The sequence below is a fragment of the Oncorhynchus gorbuscha genome, unplaced genomic scaffold (assembly GCF_021184085.1).
Source record: "Oncorhynchus gorbuscha isolate QuinsamMale2020 ecotype Even-year unplaced genomic scaffold, OgorEven_v1.0 Un_scaffold_1109, whole genome shotgun sequence".
Classification (NCBI taxonomy): domain Eukaryota; kingdom Metazoa; phylum Chordata; class Actinopteri; order Salmoniformes; family Salmonidae; genus Oncorhynchus; species Oncorhynchus gorbuscha.
The window spans coordinates 962-17,500 of record NW_025745987.1 but is presented as its reverse complement, the minus strand read 5'-3'; the positions used below and the strand labels follow the sequence as shown (position 1 = coordinate 17,500).

Here is a 16,539-nt window from a genome sequence, read left to right as displayed (position 1 = left end):
GGACTTCTACAGGTCTGTGTGGTTAGATCGACTTCTACAGGTCTATGTGGTTAGATGGACTTCTACAGGTCTGTGTGGTTAGATGGACTTCTACAGGTCTGTGTGTTTAATACAGATGGACTTCTACAGGTCTGTGTGGTTAGATGGACTTTTACAGGTCTGTGTGGTTAATACAGATGGACTTCTACAGGTCTGTGTGGTTAGATGGACTTCTACAGGTCTGTGTGGTTAGATGGACTTCTACAGGTCTGTGTGGTTAGATGGACTTCTACAGGTCTGTGTGTTTAGATGTACTTCTACAGGTCTGTGTGGTTAGATGGACTTCTACAGGTCTGTGTGTTTAATACAGATGGACTTCTACAGGTCTGTGTGGTTAGATGGACTTCTACAGGTCTGTGTGTTTAATACAGATGGACTTCTACAGGTCTGTGTGTTTAGATGGACTTCTACAGGTCTGTGTGTTTAATACAGATGGACTTCTACAGGTCTGTGTGGTTAGATGGACTTCTACAGGTCTGTGTGGTTAGATGGACTTCTACAGGTCTGTGTGGTTAGATGGACTTCTACAGGTCTGTGTGGTTAGATGGACTTCTACAGGTCTGTGTGGGTAGATGGACTTCTACAGGTCTGTGTGGTTAGATGGACTTCTACAGGTCTGTGTGGTTAGATGGACTTCTACAGGTCTGTGTGGTTAGATGGACTTCTACAGGTCTGTGTGGGTAGATGGACTTCTACAGGTCTGTGTGGTTAGATGGACTTCTACAGGTCTGTGTGGTTAGATGGACTTCTACAGGTCTGTGTGTTTAATACAGATGGACTTCTACAGGTCTGTGTGTTTAATACAGATGGACTTCTACAGGTCTGTGTGGGTAGATGGACTTCTACAGGTCTGTGTGTTTAGATGGACTTCTACAGGTCTGTGTGGGTAGATGGACTTCTACAGGTCTGTGTGGTTAGATGGACTTCTACAGGTCTGTGTGGGTAGATGGACTTCTACAGGTCTGTGTGTTTAATACAGATGGACTTCTACAGGTCTGTGTGGGTAGATGGACTTCTACAGGTCTGTGTGGTTAGATGGACTTCTACAGGTCTGTGTGGTTAGATGGACTTCTACAGGTCTGTGTGTTTAGATGGACTTCTACAGGTCTGTGTGGTTAGATGGACTTCTACAGGTCTGTGTGGTTAGATGGACTTCTACAGGTCTGTGTGGTCAGATGGACTTCTACAGGTCTGTGTGGTTAGATGGACTTCTACAGTTCTGTGTGGTTAGATGGACTTCTACAGGTCTGTGTGGTTAGATGGACTTCTACAGGTCTGTGTGTTTAGATGGACTTCTACAGGTCTGTGTGGTTAGATGGACTTCTACAGGTCTGTGTGGTTAGATGGACTTCTACAGGTCTGTGTGGTTAGATGGACTTCTACAGGTCTGTGTGGTTAGATGGACTTCTACAGGTCTGTGTGGTTAGATGGACTTCTACAGGTCTGTGTGGTTAGATGGACTTCTACAGGTCTGTGTGTTTAATACAGATGGACTTCTACAGGTCTGTGTGGTTAGATGGACTTCTACAGGTCTGTGTGGTTAGATCGACTTCTACAGGTCTGTGTGGTTAGATGGACTTCTGGTCTGTGTGGTTAGATGGACTTCTACAGGTCTGTGTGTTTAATACAGATGGACTTCTACAGGTCTGTGTGGTTAGATGGACTTCTACAGGTCTGTGTGGTTAATACAGATGGACTTCTACAGGTCTGTGTGGTTAGATGGGCTTCTACAGGTCTGTGTGGTTAGATGGACTTCTACAGGTCTGTGTGGTTAGATGGACTTCTACAGGTCTGTGTGTTTAGATGTACTTCTACAGGTCTGTGTGGTTAGATGGACTTCTACAGGTCTGTGTGGTTAGATGGACTTCTACAGGTCTGTGTGTTTAATACAGATGGACTTCTACAGGTCTGTGTGGTTAGATGGACTTCTACAGGTCTGTGTGTTTAATACAGATGGACTTCTACAGGTCTGTGTGTTTAGATGGACTTCTACAGGTCTGTGTGTTTAATACAGATGGACTTCTACAGGTCTGTGTGGTTAGATGGACTTCTACAGGTCTGTGTGTTTAGATGGACTTCTACAGGTCTGTGTGGTTAGATGGACTTCTACAGGTCTGTGTGGTTAGATGGACTTCTACAGGTCTGTGTGGTTAGATGGACTTCTACAGGTCTGTGTGGTTAGATGGACTTCTACAGGTCTGTGTGGTTAGATGGACTTCTACAGGTCTGTGTGGTTAGATGGACTTCTACAGGTCTGTGTGTTTAGATGGACTTCTACAGGTCTGTGTGGTTAGATGGACTTCTACAGGTCTGTGTGGTTAGATGGACTTCTACAGGTCTGTGTGTTTAATACAGATGGACTTCTACAGGTCTGTGTGGTTAGATGGACTTCTACAGGTCTGTGTGTTTAATACAGATGGACTTCTACAGGTCTGTGTGTTTAGATGGACTTCTACAGGTCTGTGTGTTTAATACAGATGGACTTCTACAGGTCTGTGTGGTTAGATGGACTTCTACAGGTCTGTGTGGTTAGATGGACTTCTACAGGTCTGTGTGTTTAATACAGATGGACTTCTACAGGTCTGTGTGGTTAGATGGACTTCTACAGGTCTGTGTGGTTAATACGGATGGACTTCTACAGGTCTGTGTGTTTAGATGGACTTCTACAGGTCTGTGTGGTTAGATGGACTTCTACAGGTCTGTGTGGTTAGATGGACTTCTACAGGTCTGTGTGGTTAGATGGACTTCTACAGGTCTGTGTGGTTAAATGGACTTCTACAGGTCTGTGTGGTTAGATGGACTTCTACAGGTCTGTGTGGTTAGATGGACTTCTACAGGTCTGTGTGGTTAGATGGACTTCTACAGGTCTGTGTGGTTAGATGGACTTCTACAGGTCTGTGTGTTTAATACAGATGGACTTCTACAGGTCTGTGTGGTTAGATGGACTTCTACAGGTCTGTGTGGTTAGATCGACTTCTACAGGTCTGTGTGGTTAGATGGACTTCTACAGGTCTGTGTGGTTAGATGGACTTCTACAGGTCTGTGTGTTTAATACAGATGGACTTCTACAGGTCTGTGTGGTTAGATGGACTTCTACAGGTCTGTGTGGTTAATACAGATGGACTTCTACAGGTCTGTGTGGTTAGATGGACTTCTACAGGTCTGTGTGGTTAGATGGACTTCTACAGGTCTGTGTGGTTAGATGGACTTCTACAGGTCTGTGTGTTTAGATGTACTTCTACAGGTCTGTGTGGTTAGATGGACTTCTACAGGTCTGTGTGGTTAGATGGACTTCTACAGGTCTGTGTGTTTAATACAGATGGACTTCTACAGGTCTGTGTGGTTAGATGGACTTCTACAGGTCTGTGTGTTTAATACAGATGGACTTCTACAGGTCTGTGTGTTTAGATGGACTTCTACAGGTCTGTGTGTTTAATACAGATGGACTTCTACAGGTCTGTGTGGTTAGATGGACTTCTACAGGTCTGTGTGTTTAGATGGACTTCTACAGGTCTGTGTGGTTAGATGGACTTCTACAGGTCTGTGTGGTTAGATGGACTTCTACAGGTCTGTGTGGTTAGATGGACTTCTACAGGTCTGTGTGGTTAGATGGACTTCTACAGGTCTGTGTGGTTAGATGGACTTCTACAGGTCTGTGTGGTTAGATGGACTTCTACAGGTCTGTGTGTTTAGATGGACTTCTACAGGTCTGTGTGGTTAGATGGACTTCTACAGGTCTGTGTGGTTAGATGGACTTCTACAGGTCTGTGTGTTTAATACAGATGGACTTCTACAGGTCTGTGTGGTTAGATGGACTTCTACAGGTCTGTGTGTTTAGATGGACTTCTACAGGTCTGTGTGTTTAGATGGACTTCTACAGGTCTGTGTGGTTAGATGGACTTCTACAGGTCTGTGTGTTTAGATGGACTTCTACAGGTCTGTGTGGTTAGATGGACTTCTACAGGTCTGTGTGTTTAGATGGACTTCTACAGGTCTGTGTGGTTAGATGGACTTCTACAGGTCTGTGTGTTTAGATGGACTTCTACAGGTCTGTGTGTTTAGATGGACTTCTACAGGTCTGTGTGTTTAATACAGATGGACTTCTACAGGTCTGTGTGTTTAGATGGACTTCTACAGGTCTGTGTGTTTAATACAGATGGACTTCTACAGGTCTGTGTGTTTAGATGGACTTCTACAGGTCTGTGTGGTTAGATGGACTTCTACAGGTCTGTGTGGTTAGATGGACTTCTACAGGTCTGTGTGTTTAGATGGACTTCTACAGGTCTGTGTGTTTAGATGGACTTCTACAGGTCTGTGTGTTTAGATGGACTTCTACAGGTCTGTGTGGTTAGATGGACTTCTACAGGTCTGTGTGGTTAGATGGACTTCTACAGGTCTGTGTGGTTAGATGGACTTCTACAGGTCTGTGTGGTTAGATGGACTTCTACAGGTCTGTGTGTTTAGATGGACTTCTACAGGTCTGTGTGTTTAGATGGACTTCTACAGGTCTGTGTGTTTAGATGGACTTCTACAGGTCTGTGTGTTTAGATGGACTTCTACAGGTCTGTGTGTTTAGATGGACTTCTACAGGTCTGTGTGGTTAGATGGACTTCTACAGGTCTGTGTGTTTAGATGGACTTCTACAGGTCTGTGTGGTTAGACTTCTACAGGTCTGTGAGATGGACTTCTACAGGTCTGTGTGTTTAGATGGACTTCTACAGGTCTGTGTGGTTAGATGGACTTCTACAGGTCTGTGTGTTTAGATGGACTTCTACAGGTCTGTGTGGTTAGATGGACTTCTACAGGTCTGTGTGGTTAGATGGACTTCTACAGGTCTGTGTGTTTAGATGGACTTCTACAGGTCTGTGTGGTTAGATGGACTTCTACAGGTCTGTGTGTTTAGATGGACTTCTACAGGTCTGTGTGTTTAATACAGATGGACTTCTACAGGTCTGTGTGGTTAGATGGACTTCTACAGGTCTGTGTGTTTAGATGGACTTCTACAGGTCTGTGTGTTTAGATGGACTTCTACAGGTCTGTGCTGTGTTCGGTGATGTATATAACAGTGTTTATTATTATTACAGGTGGATAGGCTGTGTGGCCGTGCTGTGTTCAGTGGTTCTGGTTTTGACCTTTAACTTCCTGGGTCTGTTGTGCGGAACGTGTGGCTACGACAAACAGGCCACGCCCACCACCCGCGGCTGCCTATCAAACACCGGAGGCAACCTGCTAATGGCGTGAGTAACCATGACAATATCCTGGCAGCATCCATAATATCACACTTCTCTCTCTCTGCCCCCCCCTCTCTGCCCCCCCCTCTCTGTCTCTCTCTGTCTCTGTCTGTCTCTCTCTGTCTCTCTCTGTCTCTCTCTCTCTCTCTCTCTCTCTCTCTCTCTCTCTCTCTCTCTCTCTCTCTCTCTCTGTCTCTGTCTGTCTCTCTCTCTCTCTCTCTCTCTCTCTCTCTCTCTCTCTCTCTCTCTCTCAATTCAATTCAATTCAAGGGCTTTGTCTCTCTCTCTCTATATATATATCTGTCTCTCTGGCTCTGTCTCTCTCTGTCTCTCTCTTTGTCTCTCTCTCTGTCTCTCTCTGTCTCTCTCTGTCTGTCTCTGTCTGTCTCTCTCTCTGGCTCTGTCTGTCTGTCTGTCTGTCTGTCTGTCTGTCTGTCTGTCTGTCTGTCTGTCTGTCTGTCTGTCTGTCTGTCTGTCTGTCTGTCTGTCTGTCTGTCTGTCTGTCTGTCTGTCTGTCTGTCTGTCTGTCTGTCTGTCTGTCTGTCTGTCGGTCTGTCTCTCGATCCTCTCTGTCTCTCTCACTGTCTCTCTCCTCTTCATCTCAGAGGTGTAGGGTTCAGCTTCATCTTTGCCTGGGTATTGATGGGGCTGGTATCAGCAGGGTTTGTTGTCGGGGGCAACATTGAGAAGCTGTTCTGTGAACCGCTTGCTAACAGACAACTGTTCAAGGTACACACCTTCCCCCTTTCTCTCCCCCTCTCCCCTCCCTCTCTCACCCTCTCCTCCTCCCTCTGTCACCCTCTGACCTCCCTCTCTCACCCTCTGACCTCCCTCTCTCACCCTCTCCTCCTCCCTCCTCACCCTCTCTCCCCTCTGACCTCCCTCTCTCACCCTCTCCTCCTCCCTCTCTCTGACCCTCTCCTCCTCCTCCCTCTCTCACCCTCTCACCTCCCTCTCTCACCCCCCCTCCCTCTCACCCTCTCTCACTCTCTCCCCCTTCTCTCTCACCCTCTCCCCCTCTCTCTCATCCTCTCTCACCCCCCTCTCTCACCCTCTCCCCTCCCTCTCTCTCACCCTCTCTCACACTCTACCCTCTCTCACCCTCTCGCCTCCTCTCTCACCCTCTCTCACCCTCTCCCCCTCTCTCTCACCCTCTATCACCCTCTCCCCCTCTCTCTCATCCTCTCTCACCCTCTCCCCCCCCTCTCTCACCCTCTCCCCTCCCTCTCCCCCTCTCTCTCATCCTCTCTCACCCTCTCCCCCCCTCTCTCTCATCCTCTCTCACCCTCTCCCCCTCTCTCTCATCCTCTCTCACCCTCTCCCCCCTCTCTCACCCTCTCCCCTCCCCTCTCTCTCATCCTCTCTCACCCTCTCTCCCCCTCTCTCACCCTCTCCCCTCCCTCTCTCTCACCCTCTCTCTCACCATCTCCCTCCCTCACCCTCTCAGTCCTGTGTCCTCCAGTATCTAGACACTACAGCCCTGTGTCCTCCAGTATCTAGACACTACAGCCCTGTGTCCTCCAGTATCTAAACACTACAGCCCTGTGTCCTCCAGTATCTAGACACTACAGCCCTTACCTCCAGTATCTAGACACTACAGCCCTGTGTCCTCCAGTACCTAGACACTACAGCCCTGTGTCCTCCAGTTTCCTAACGTGTGTGTGTGTGTGTGTGTGTGTGTGTGTGTGTATGTGTATGTGTGCGTGCGTGCGTGCGTATAGATAATAGACACTCCCTACATGGTCCATCCTGCCAAGAAGAACTTCCTGCCTGGCATGCTGTTCCAGAACCCTAACATCGACCTGACTGTAGGAAGCATGTACCGGTGAGACACACACACACACACACACACACACACACACGCTGTTCCAGAACCCTAACATCGACCTGACTGTAGGAAGCATGTACCGGTGAGACACACACACACACACACACACACACACACACACACACGCTGTTCCAGAACCCTAACATCGACCTGACTGTAGGAAGCATGTACCGGTGAGACACACACACACACACACACACACACACACACACACACACACACACACACACACACACACACACACACACACACACACACACACACACACACACACACACACACACACACACACACACACACACACACACACACACACACACACACACACACACACACACACGCAGTTCCAGAACCCTAACATCGACCTGACTGTAGGAAGCATGTACCGGTGAGACACACACACACACACACACACACACACACACACACACACACACACACACACACACACACACACACACACACATGCACGTTAGCACGCAGACGCACACAGACCAACACACACACACCATTCACATCACTGGACACAGACATTAGTTCATTTTGATTTAGTTGTTTACCTACGTGAATTCACAGTCAAATCAACAAAATACTAATTGGAAAAGGACAGTAGTTAGGATTACAGTAGCTAGGATTACAGTAGTTAGGATTACAGTAGCTAGGTTTACAGTCGCTAGGTTTACAGTAGCTAGGATTACAGTAGCTAGGTTTACAGTAGTTAGGATTACAGTAGCTAGGTTTACAGTCGCTAGGATTACAGTAGCTACGATTACAGTAACCAGGATTACAGTAGCTAGGTTTACAGTAGCTAGGATTACAGTAGCTAGGATTACAGTAGTTAGGATTACAGTAGCTAGGATTACAGTAGCTAGGATTACAGTAGCTAGGATTACAGTAGCTAGGTTTACAGTAGCTAGGATTACAGTAGCTAGGATTACAGTAGTTAGGATTACAGTCGCTAGGTTTACAGTAGCTAGGATTACAGTAGCTACGATTACAGTAGCTAGGTTTACAGTCGCTAGGTTTACAGTAGCTAGGATTACAGTAGCTATGATTACAGTAGTTAGGATTACAGTAGCTAGGTTTACAGTCGCTAGGTTTACAGAAGCTATGTTTACAGTAGATAGGTTTACAGAAGTTAGGTTTACAGTAGCTAGGATTACAGTAGCTACGATTTCAGTAGCTAGGTTTACAGTCGCTAGGTTTACAGTAGCTAGGATTACAGTAGCTACGATTACAGTAGTTAGGATTACAGTAGTTAGGATTACAGTAGCTAGGTTTACAGTCGCTAGGTTTACAGAAGCTATGTTTACAGTAGATAGGTTTACAGAAGTTAGGTTTACAGTAGCTAGGATTACAGTAGCTACGATTTCAGTAGCTAGGTTTACAGTCGCTAGGTTTACAGTAGCTAGGATTACAGTAGCTACGATTACAGTAACCAGGATTACAGTAGCTAGGTTTACAGTAGCTAGGATTACAGTAGCTAGGGTTACAGTAGCTAGGTTTACAGTAGTTAGGTTTACAGTAGCTAGGCTTACAGTACCTAGGTTTACAGAAGCTAGATTTACAGAAGCTAGGTTTACAGTAGATAGGTTTACAGAAGTTAGGTTTACAGTAGCTAGGTTTACAGAAGCTAGGTTTGCAGTAGCTAGGTTTACAGTATCTAGGTTTACAATCGCTAGGTTTACAATAGCTAGGTTTACAGAAACTAGGTTTACATAATCTAGGTTTACGGAAGCTAGGTTTACAGTAGCTAGGTTTACAGAAGCTAGGTTTACAGTAGCTAGGTTTACAGAAGCTAGGTTTACAGTAGTTAGGTTTACAGTAGCTAGGCTTACAGTACCTAGGTTTACAGAAGCTAGATTTACAGAAGCTATGTTTACAGTAGATAGGTTTACAGAAGTTAGGTTTACAGTAGCTAGGTTTACAGAAGCTAGGTTTGCAGTAGCTAGGTTTACAGTATCTAGGTTTACAATCGCTAGGTTTACAATAGCTAGGTTTCCAGAAGCTAGGTTTACAGTAGCTATGTTTACAGTAGCTAGGTTTACAGTAGTTTGGATTACAGAAGCTAGGTTTACAGGTGTTTGGATTACAGAAGATAGGCTTACAGTAGTTTGGATTACAGTAACTAGGTTTACAGAAGCTAGGTTTACAGTAGTTTGGATTAGAGAAAATAGGTTTACAGTAGTTTGGATTACAGAAGATAGGCTTACAGTAGTTTGGATTACAGAAACTAGGTTTACAGTAGTTTGGATTACAGAAGATAAGTTTACAGTAGTTTGGATTACAGAAGATAGGTTTACAGTAGTTTGGATTACAGAAATTAGGTTTACAGTAGTTTGGATTACGGAAGTTAGGTTTACAGTAGTTTGGATTACAGAAGATAGGTTTACAGTAGTTTGGATCACGGAATATAGGTTTACAGTAGTTTGGATTACAGAAGATAGTTTTACAGTAGTTTGGATTACAGAAGATAGGTTTACAGTAGTTTGGATTACAGAATATAGGTTTACAGTAGTTTGGATTACAGAACATAGGTTTACAGTAGTTTGGATTACAGAAATTAGGTTTACAGTAGTTTGGATTACAGAAATTAGGTTTACAGTAGTTTGGATTACAGAAGTTAGGTTTACAGTAATTTGACCAAAACCAAAAGATCCCACCATGTAAAACAAACCAATTGTCAGTCCTGCGTTTATTACATTGTAGAGACATGTCATGTTTCCATCAGCCATGACTTCTTCCATGGGTCAGGAGATTCACCCGGCTGGATGGAAACGTGGTCAGCCATGACTTCTTTCCATGGGTCAGGAGATTCACCCGGCTGGATGGAAACGTAGCCATGACTTCTTTCAATGGGTCAGGAGATTCACCCGGCTGGATGGAAACGTGGTCAGCCATGACTTCTTTCCATGGGTCAGGAGATTCACCCGGCTGGATGGAAACGTGGTCAGCCATGACTTCTTTCCATGGGTCAGGAGATTCACCCGGCTGGATGGAAACGTAGCCATGACTTCTTTCCATGGGTCAGGAGATTCACCCGGCTGGATGGAAACGTAGCCATGACTTCTTTCCATGGGTCAGGAGATTCACCCGGCTGGATGGAAACGTAGCCATTCTTTCCATGGGTCAGGAGATTCTGGATGGAAACTTGACTTCAATGGGTCAGGAGATTCACCCGGTTGGATGTGTGTGTGTGTGTGTGTGTGTGTGTGTGTGTGTGTGTGTGTGTGTGTGTGTGTGTGTGTGTAGAGACTGCCATGATAACAACGGGCTGTACCATGCTCTGCAGCTGGAGACAATGTTCAACATCAACACCTTCCTCAAAACAACCGTGGTATGTCAGGGTCTGGGGGGGTGTCAGCGTGTGTGTGAGGGGGTCTGTGTGTGTGTGTGTGTGTGTGTGTGTGTGGGGGGGGTCTGTGTGGGAGGGTCTGTGTGTGTGTGTGTGTGTGTCTGTGTGTCTGTGTGTGTGTGTGTGTGTGTGTGTGTGGGGGGGGAACTGTGTGTGTGGGGGGGAGGGACTGTGTGTGTTACAGTTCGACCATTGGGTTATTGTTCTAGATAAAGGGTTGAGATAGTCATTCCTAGAACTGTTACACAACCCTAACCCATAATTCATAAGGGTTTTTGTATCCGTCTCTGTCTGTCTGTCTGTCTGTCTGTCTGTCTGTCTGTCTGTCTGTCTGTCTGTCTGTCTGTCTGTCTGTCTGTCTGTCTGTCTGTCTGTCTGTCTGTCTGTCTGTCTGTCTGTCTGTCTGTCTGTCTGTCTGTCTGTCTGTCTGTCTGTCTGTCTGTCTGTCTGTCTGTCTGTCTGTCTGTCTGTCTGTCTGTCTGTCTGTCTGTCTGTCTGTCTGTCTGTCTGTCTGTCTGTCTGTCTGTGTCTGTCTGTCTGTCTGTGTATCTGTGTGTGTTGTGTGTGTGTGTGTGTGTGTGTGTGTGTGTATCTGTGTGTTTGTGTGTGTGTGTGTGTCTGTGCTTCTGTGTGTGTGTGTGTGTGTGTGTCTGTGCCTCTGTGTGTGTGTGTGTGTGTCTGTGTGTGTGTGTGTCTGTGTGTGTGTCTCTGTGTGTGTGTCTGTGTGTGTGTGTGTGTGTGTCAGTTTAACAAGGACCTGGTGAAGGTGTTTGACAGCGTGAGCATCGACCTCCAGAGCATTGTGTTATTGGAGCAGGATGGACGAGATAACCTGCTGACCTTCTCTGACGCTGGGATAGGAGATATTAACTATGCTGCTTACCTAGCAGAGGTATAACCCCTGACCTCTAACCCATGAACCCTGACCCCTAACGTGATAACCTGCTGACCTTCTCTGACGCTGGGATAGGAGATATTAACTATGCTGCTTACCTAGCAGAGGTATAACCCCTGACCTCTAACCCATGAACCCTGACCCCTAACGTGATAACCTGCTGACCTTCTCTAACGCTGGGATAGGAGATATTAACTATGCTGCTTACCTAGCAGAGGTATAACCCCTGACCTCTAACCCATGAACCCTGACCCCTAACGTGATAACCTGCTGACCTTCTCTAACGCTGGGATAGGAGATATTAACTATGCTGCTTACCTAGCAGAGGTATAACCCCTGACCTCTAACCCATGAACCCTGACCCCTAACTTGATAACCTTCTCTAACGCTGGGATAGGAGATATTAACTATGCTGCTTACCTAGCAGAGGTATAACCCCTGACCTCTAACCCATGAACCCTGACCCCTAACGTGATAACCTGCTGACCTTCTCTAACGCTGGGATAGGAGATATTAACTATGCTGCTTACCTAGCAGAGGTATAACCCCTGACCTCTAACCCATGAACCCTGACCCCTAACGTGATAACCTGCTAACCTTCTCTAACGCTGGGATAGGAGATATTAACTATGCTGCTTACCTAGCAGAGGTATAACCCCTGACCTCTAACCCATGAACCCTGACCCCTAACGTGATAACCTGATAACCTTCTCTAACGCTGGGATAGGAGATATTAACTATGCTGCTTACCTAGCAGAGGTATAACCCCTGACCTCTAGCCACTGAACCATGACCCTTAACCCATGACCCCCTGACCTCTAACCCTAACCCATGATCCCTGACCCCTAACGGATAACCTGCTAACCTTCTCTAACGCTGGGATAGGAGATATTAACTATGCTGCTTACCTAGCAGAGGTATAACCCCTGACCTCCAGCCACGGAACCATGACCCTTAACCCATGACCCCTGACCTCTAACCACTGAACCATGACCCTTAACCCATGACCCCTGAACAGTAACCACTGCACCCTGAACCCTAACCCATGACCCCTGACCTCTAACCACTTAACCATGAGCCCTAATCACTAAACCCTGCCCCTAACCCATGACCACTGAACCCTGACCACTAAACCCTGACCTCTAACCCTGATCACTAAACCCTGACCCCTAACCCATGACCACTGAACCCTGACCACTGAACCCTGATCCTTAACTAGAGGTCGACCGTTTAATCAGAATGGCCGATTTCAAGTTGTCATAACAATCGTAAATCAGTATTTTTGGGCACCGATTTTTATTTTTTATTTTTATACCTTCATTTAACAGTGCCTTGTTCAGGGGCAGAACGACAGATTTTCACCTTGTCAGCTCGGGGATCCAATCTTGCAACCGTACAGTTAACTAGTCCAACGCTCTAACCACCAGCCTCTCATTGCACTCCACAAGGAGACTTACGTGAATGCAGTAGAAGCCAAGGTAAGTTGCTAGCTAGCATTAAACTTATCTTATAAAAAGAATCAATCATAATCACTAGTTAACTACACATTGTTGATGATTTTACTCGTTTATCTAGCGTGTCCTGCGTTGCATATAATCGATGCAATGCTGGGGGATGATTTAACAAAAGGGCATTTGCGAAAAACCACAATCGTTGGACGACTGTACCTAACCATAAACACCAATGCCTTTCTTAAAATCAATACACAGAAGTATATATTTTTAAACCTGCATATTTAGCTAATAGAAGGTTGGCAGGTAATATTAACCAGGTGAAATTGTGTCACTTCTCTTGCATTTATTGCACGCAGAGTCAGTTTGGGCAGCCTGGCTCATTGCGAACTAATTTGCTAGAATTGTACATAATTATGACATAACATTGAAGGTTGTAACAGGATTATTTAGACTGATGGATGCCACCCGTCTGATAAAATACGAACGGTTCCGTATTTCACTGAAAGAATGATAACCTGCTAATCAGGGCAAGGTGTCTGGCAACATGACTGAATACAAACAGTGCAGCTATTCCCTCCGTAAGGCTATTAAACAAGCTAAGCGTCAGTACAGAGACAAAGTGGAATCTCAATTCAATGGCTCAGACACAAGAGGCATGTGGCAGGGTCTACAGTCAATCACGGACTACAAGATGAAATCCAGCCCAGTCACGGACCAGGATGTCTTGCTCCCAGGCAGACTAAATAACTTTTTTGCCCGCTTTGAGGACAAATACAGTGCCACTGACACGGCCTGCAACGGAAACATGCGGTCTCTCCTTCACTGCAGCCGAGGTGAGTAAGACATTTAAACGTGTTAACCCTCGCAAGGCTGCAGGCCCAGACGGCATCCCCAGCCGCGCCCTCAGAGCATGCGCAGACCAGCTGGCCGGTGTGTTTACGGACATATTCAATCAATCCCTATACCAGTCTGCTGTTCCCACATGCTTCAAGAGGGCCACCATTGTTCCTGTTCCCAAGAAAGCTAAGGTAACTGAGCTAAACGACTACCGCCCCGTAGCACTCACTTCCGTCATCATGAAGTGCTTTGAGAGACTAGTCAAGGACCATATCACCTCCACCCTACCTGACACCCTAGACCCACTCCAATTTGCTTACCGCCCAAATAGGTCCACAGACGATGCAATCTCAACCACACTGCACACTGCCCTAACCCACCTGGACAAGAGGAATACCTATGTGAGAATGCTGTTCATCGACTACAGCTCGGCATTCAACACCATAGTACCCTCCAAGCTCGTCATCAAGCTCGAGACCCTGGGTCTCGACCCGCCCTGTGCAACTGGGTACTGGACTTCCTGACGGGCCGCCCCCAGGTGGTGAGGGTAGGCAACAACATCTCCTCCCCGCTGATCCTCAACACGGGGCCCCACAAGGGTGCGTTCTGAGCCCTCTCCTGTACTCCCTGTTCACCCACGACTGCGTGGCCACGCACGCCTCCAACTCAATCATCAAGTTTGCGGACGACACAACAGTGGTAGGCTTGATTACCAACAACGACGAGACGGCCTACAGGGAGGAGGTGAGGGCCCTCGGAGTGTGGTGTCAGGGTAATAACCTCACACTCAACGTCAACAAAACTAAGGAGATGATTGTGGACTTCAGGAAACAGCAGAGGGAACACCCCTATCCACATCGATGGAACAGTAGTGGAGAGGGTAGCTAGTTTTAAGTTCCTCGGCATACACATCACAGACAAACTGAATTGGTCCACTCACACTGACAGCGTCGTGAAGAAGCGCAGCAGCGCCTATTCAACCTCAGGAGGCTGAAGAAATTTGGCTTGTCACCAAAAGCACTCACAAACTTCTACAGATGCACAATCGAGAGCATCCTGGCGGGCTGTATCACCGCCTGGTACGGCAACTGCTCCGCCCTCAACCGTAAGGCTCTCCAGAGGGTAGTGAGGACTGCACAACGCATCACCGGGGGCAAACTACCTGCCCTCCAGGACACCTACACCACCCGTTGTTACAGGAAGGCCATAAAGATCATCAAGGACATCAACCACCCGAACCACTGCCTGTTCACCCCGCTATCATCCAGAAGGCGAGGTCAGTACAGGTGCATCAAAGCTGGGACCGAGAGACTGAAAAACAGCTTCTATCTCAAGGCCATCAGACTGTTAAACAGCCACCACTAACACTGAGTGGCTGCTGCCAACACACTGTCATTGACACTGACCCAACTCCAGCCATTTTAATAATGGGAATTGATGGGAAATGATGTAAATATATCACTAGCCACTTTAAACAATGCTACCTTATATAATGTTACTTACCCTACATTATTCATCTCATATGCATATGTATATACTGTACTCTACATCATCGACTGCATCCTTATGTAACATGTATCACTAGCCACTTTAACTATGCCACTTTGTTTACTTTGTCTACACACTCATCTCATATGTATATACTGTACTCGATACCATCTACTATATGCTGCTCTGTACCATCACTCATTCATATATCCTTATGTACATGTTCCTTATCCCCTTACACTGTGTATAAGACAGTAGTTTTGGAATTGTTAGTTAGATTACTTGTTGGTTATCACTGCATTGTCGGAACTAGAAGCACAAGCATTTCGCTACACTCGCATTAACATCTGCTAACCATGTGTATGTGACAAATAAAATTTGATTTGATTTGATTTGATAGTTCCCAGATTCGACCATATTAATGACCAAAGGCTCGTATTTCTGTGTGTTATTATGTTGTAACTAAGTCTATGATTTGATAAAGCAGTCAGACTGAGCAGTGGTACAAATGGTATAGAGGGAAATAGTCCTATAATTCCTATAACAACTATAACCTAAAACTTCTTACCTCGGAATATTGAAGACTCGTGTTAAAAGGAACCACCAGATTTCATATATTCTCATGTTCTGAGCAAGGAACTGAAACGTTAGCTTTCTTACATGGCACATATTGCACTTTTACTTTCTTCTCCAACCCTTTGTTTTTGCATTATTTAAACCAAACTGAACAGGTTCCATTATTTATTTGAGGCTAAATTGATTTTATTGATGTATTATATTAAGTTAAAATAAGTGTTAATTCAGTATTGTTGTAATTGTCATTAATACAAATATATATATTTTTAAATCGGCCGATTAATCGGTATAGGCTTTTTTGGTCCTCCAATAATTGGTATCGGAATCGGCGTTGAAAATCATAATCGGTCGACCTCTACCCCTAACCCCTAACCACTAAACCCTGACCACTAAACCCTGACCTCTAACCCCTGACCACTGAACCCTGACCCCTGATCAATAAACCCTGACCCCTAACCACTGAACCCTGACCCCTGACCTCTAACCCCTGACTCTGTGTGTGTAGGTGAATAAAGGTGTAACTCTGGTGGATCTGCTGTCGTTTTCCAATGAGCTGGAGGCCCAGGCCGACCTTCTGGTGAGTCCCTAACCCTTAGACCCTAACCCCTAATGAGCTGGAGGCCCAGGCCGACCTTCTGGTGAGTCCCTAACCCCTAGACCCTAACCCCTAATGAGCTGGAGGCCCAGGCCGACCTTCTGGTGAGTCCCCTAACCCCTAGACCCTAACCCCTAATGAGCTGGAGGCCCAGGCCGACCTTCTGGTGAGTCTCCTAACCCCTAGACCTAACCCCTAATGAGCTGGAGGCCCAGGCTAACCTTCTGGTGAGTCTCCTAAC

General features: G+C 46.2%; 1 protein-coding gene across 1 annotated transcript in view; it reads left to right on the top strand.

The window, feature by feature from the left end:
• LOC124021425 (prominin-1-A-like) overlaps positions 1-16,274 on the top strand; it is a gene marked incomplete at its 3' end in the record, with an annotated part of 57,798 nt that extends 41,524 nt beyond the window's left edge. Inside the window, exons 14-19 of the mRNA XM_046336614.1 lie at positions 5,124-5,276; positions 5,876-5,999; positions 6,992-7,095; positions 10,351-10,435; positions 11,199-11,345; positions 16,209-16,274. Of these exons, the coding sequence (XP_046192570.1) occupies positions 5,124-5,276; positions 5,876-5,999; positions 6,992-7,095; positions 10,351-10,435; positions 11,199-11,345; positions 16,209-16,274 (679 nt within the window). The remainder of the gene's footprint in view (positions 1-5,123; positions 5,277-5,875; positions 6,000-6,991; positions 7,096-10,350; positions 10,436-11,198; positions 11,346-16,208) is intronic.
• Positions 16,275-16,539: the final 265 nt, after the last annotated feature.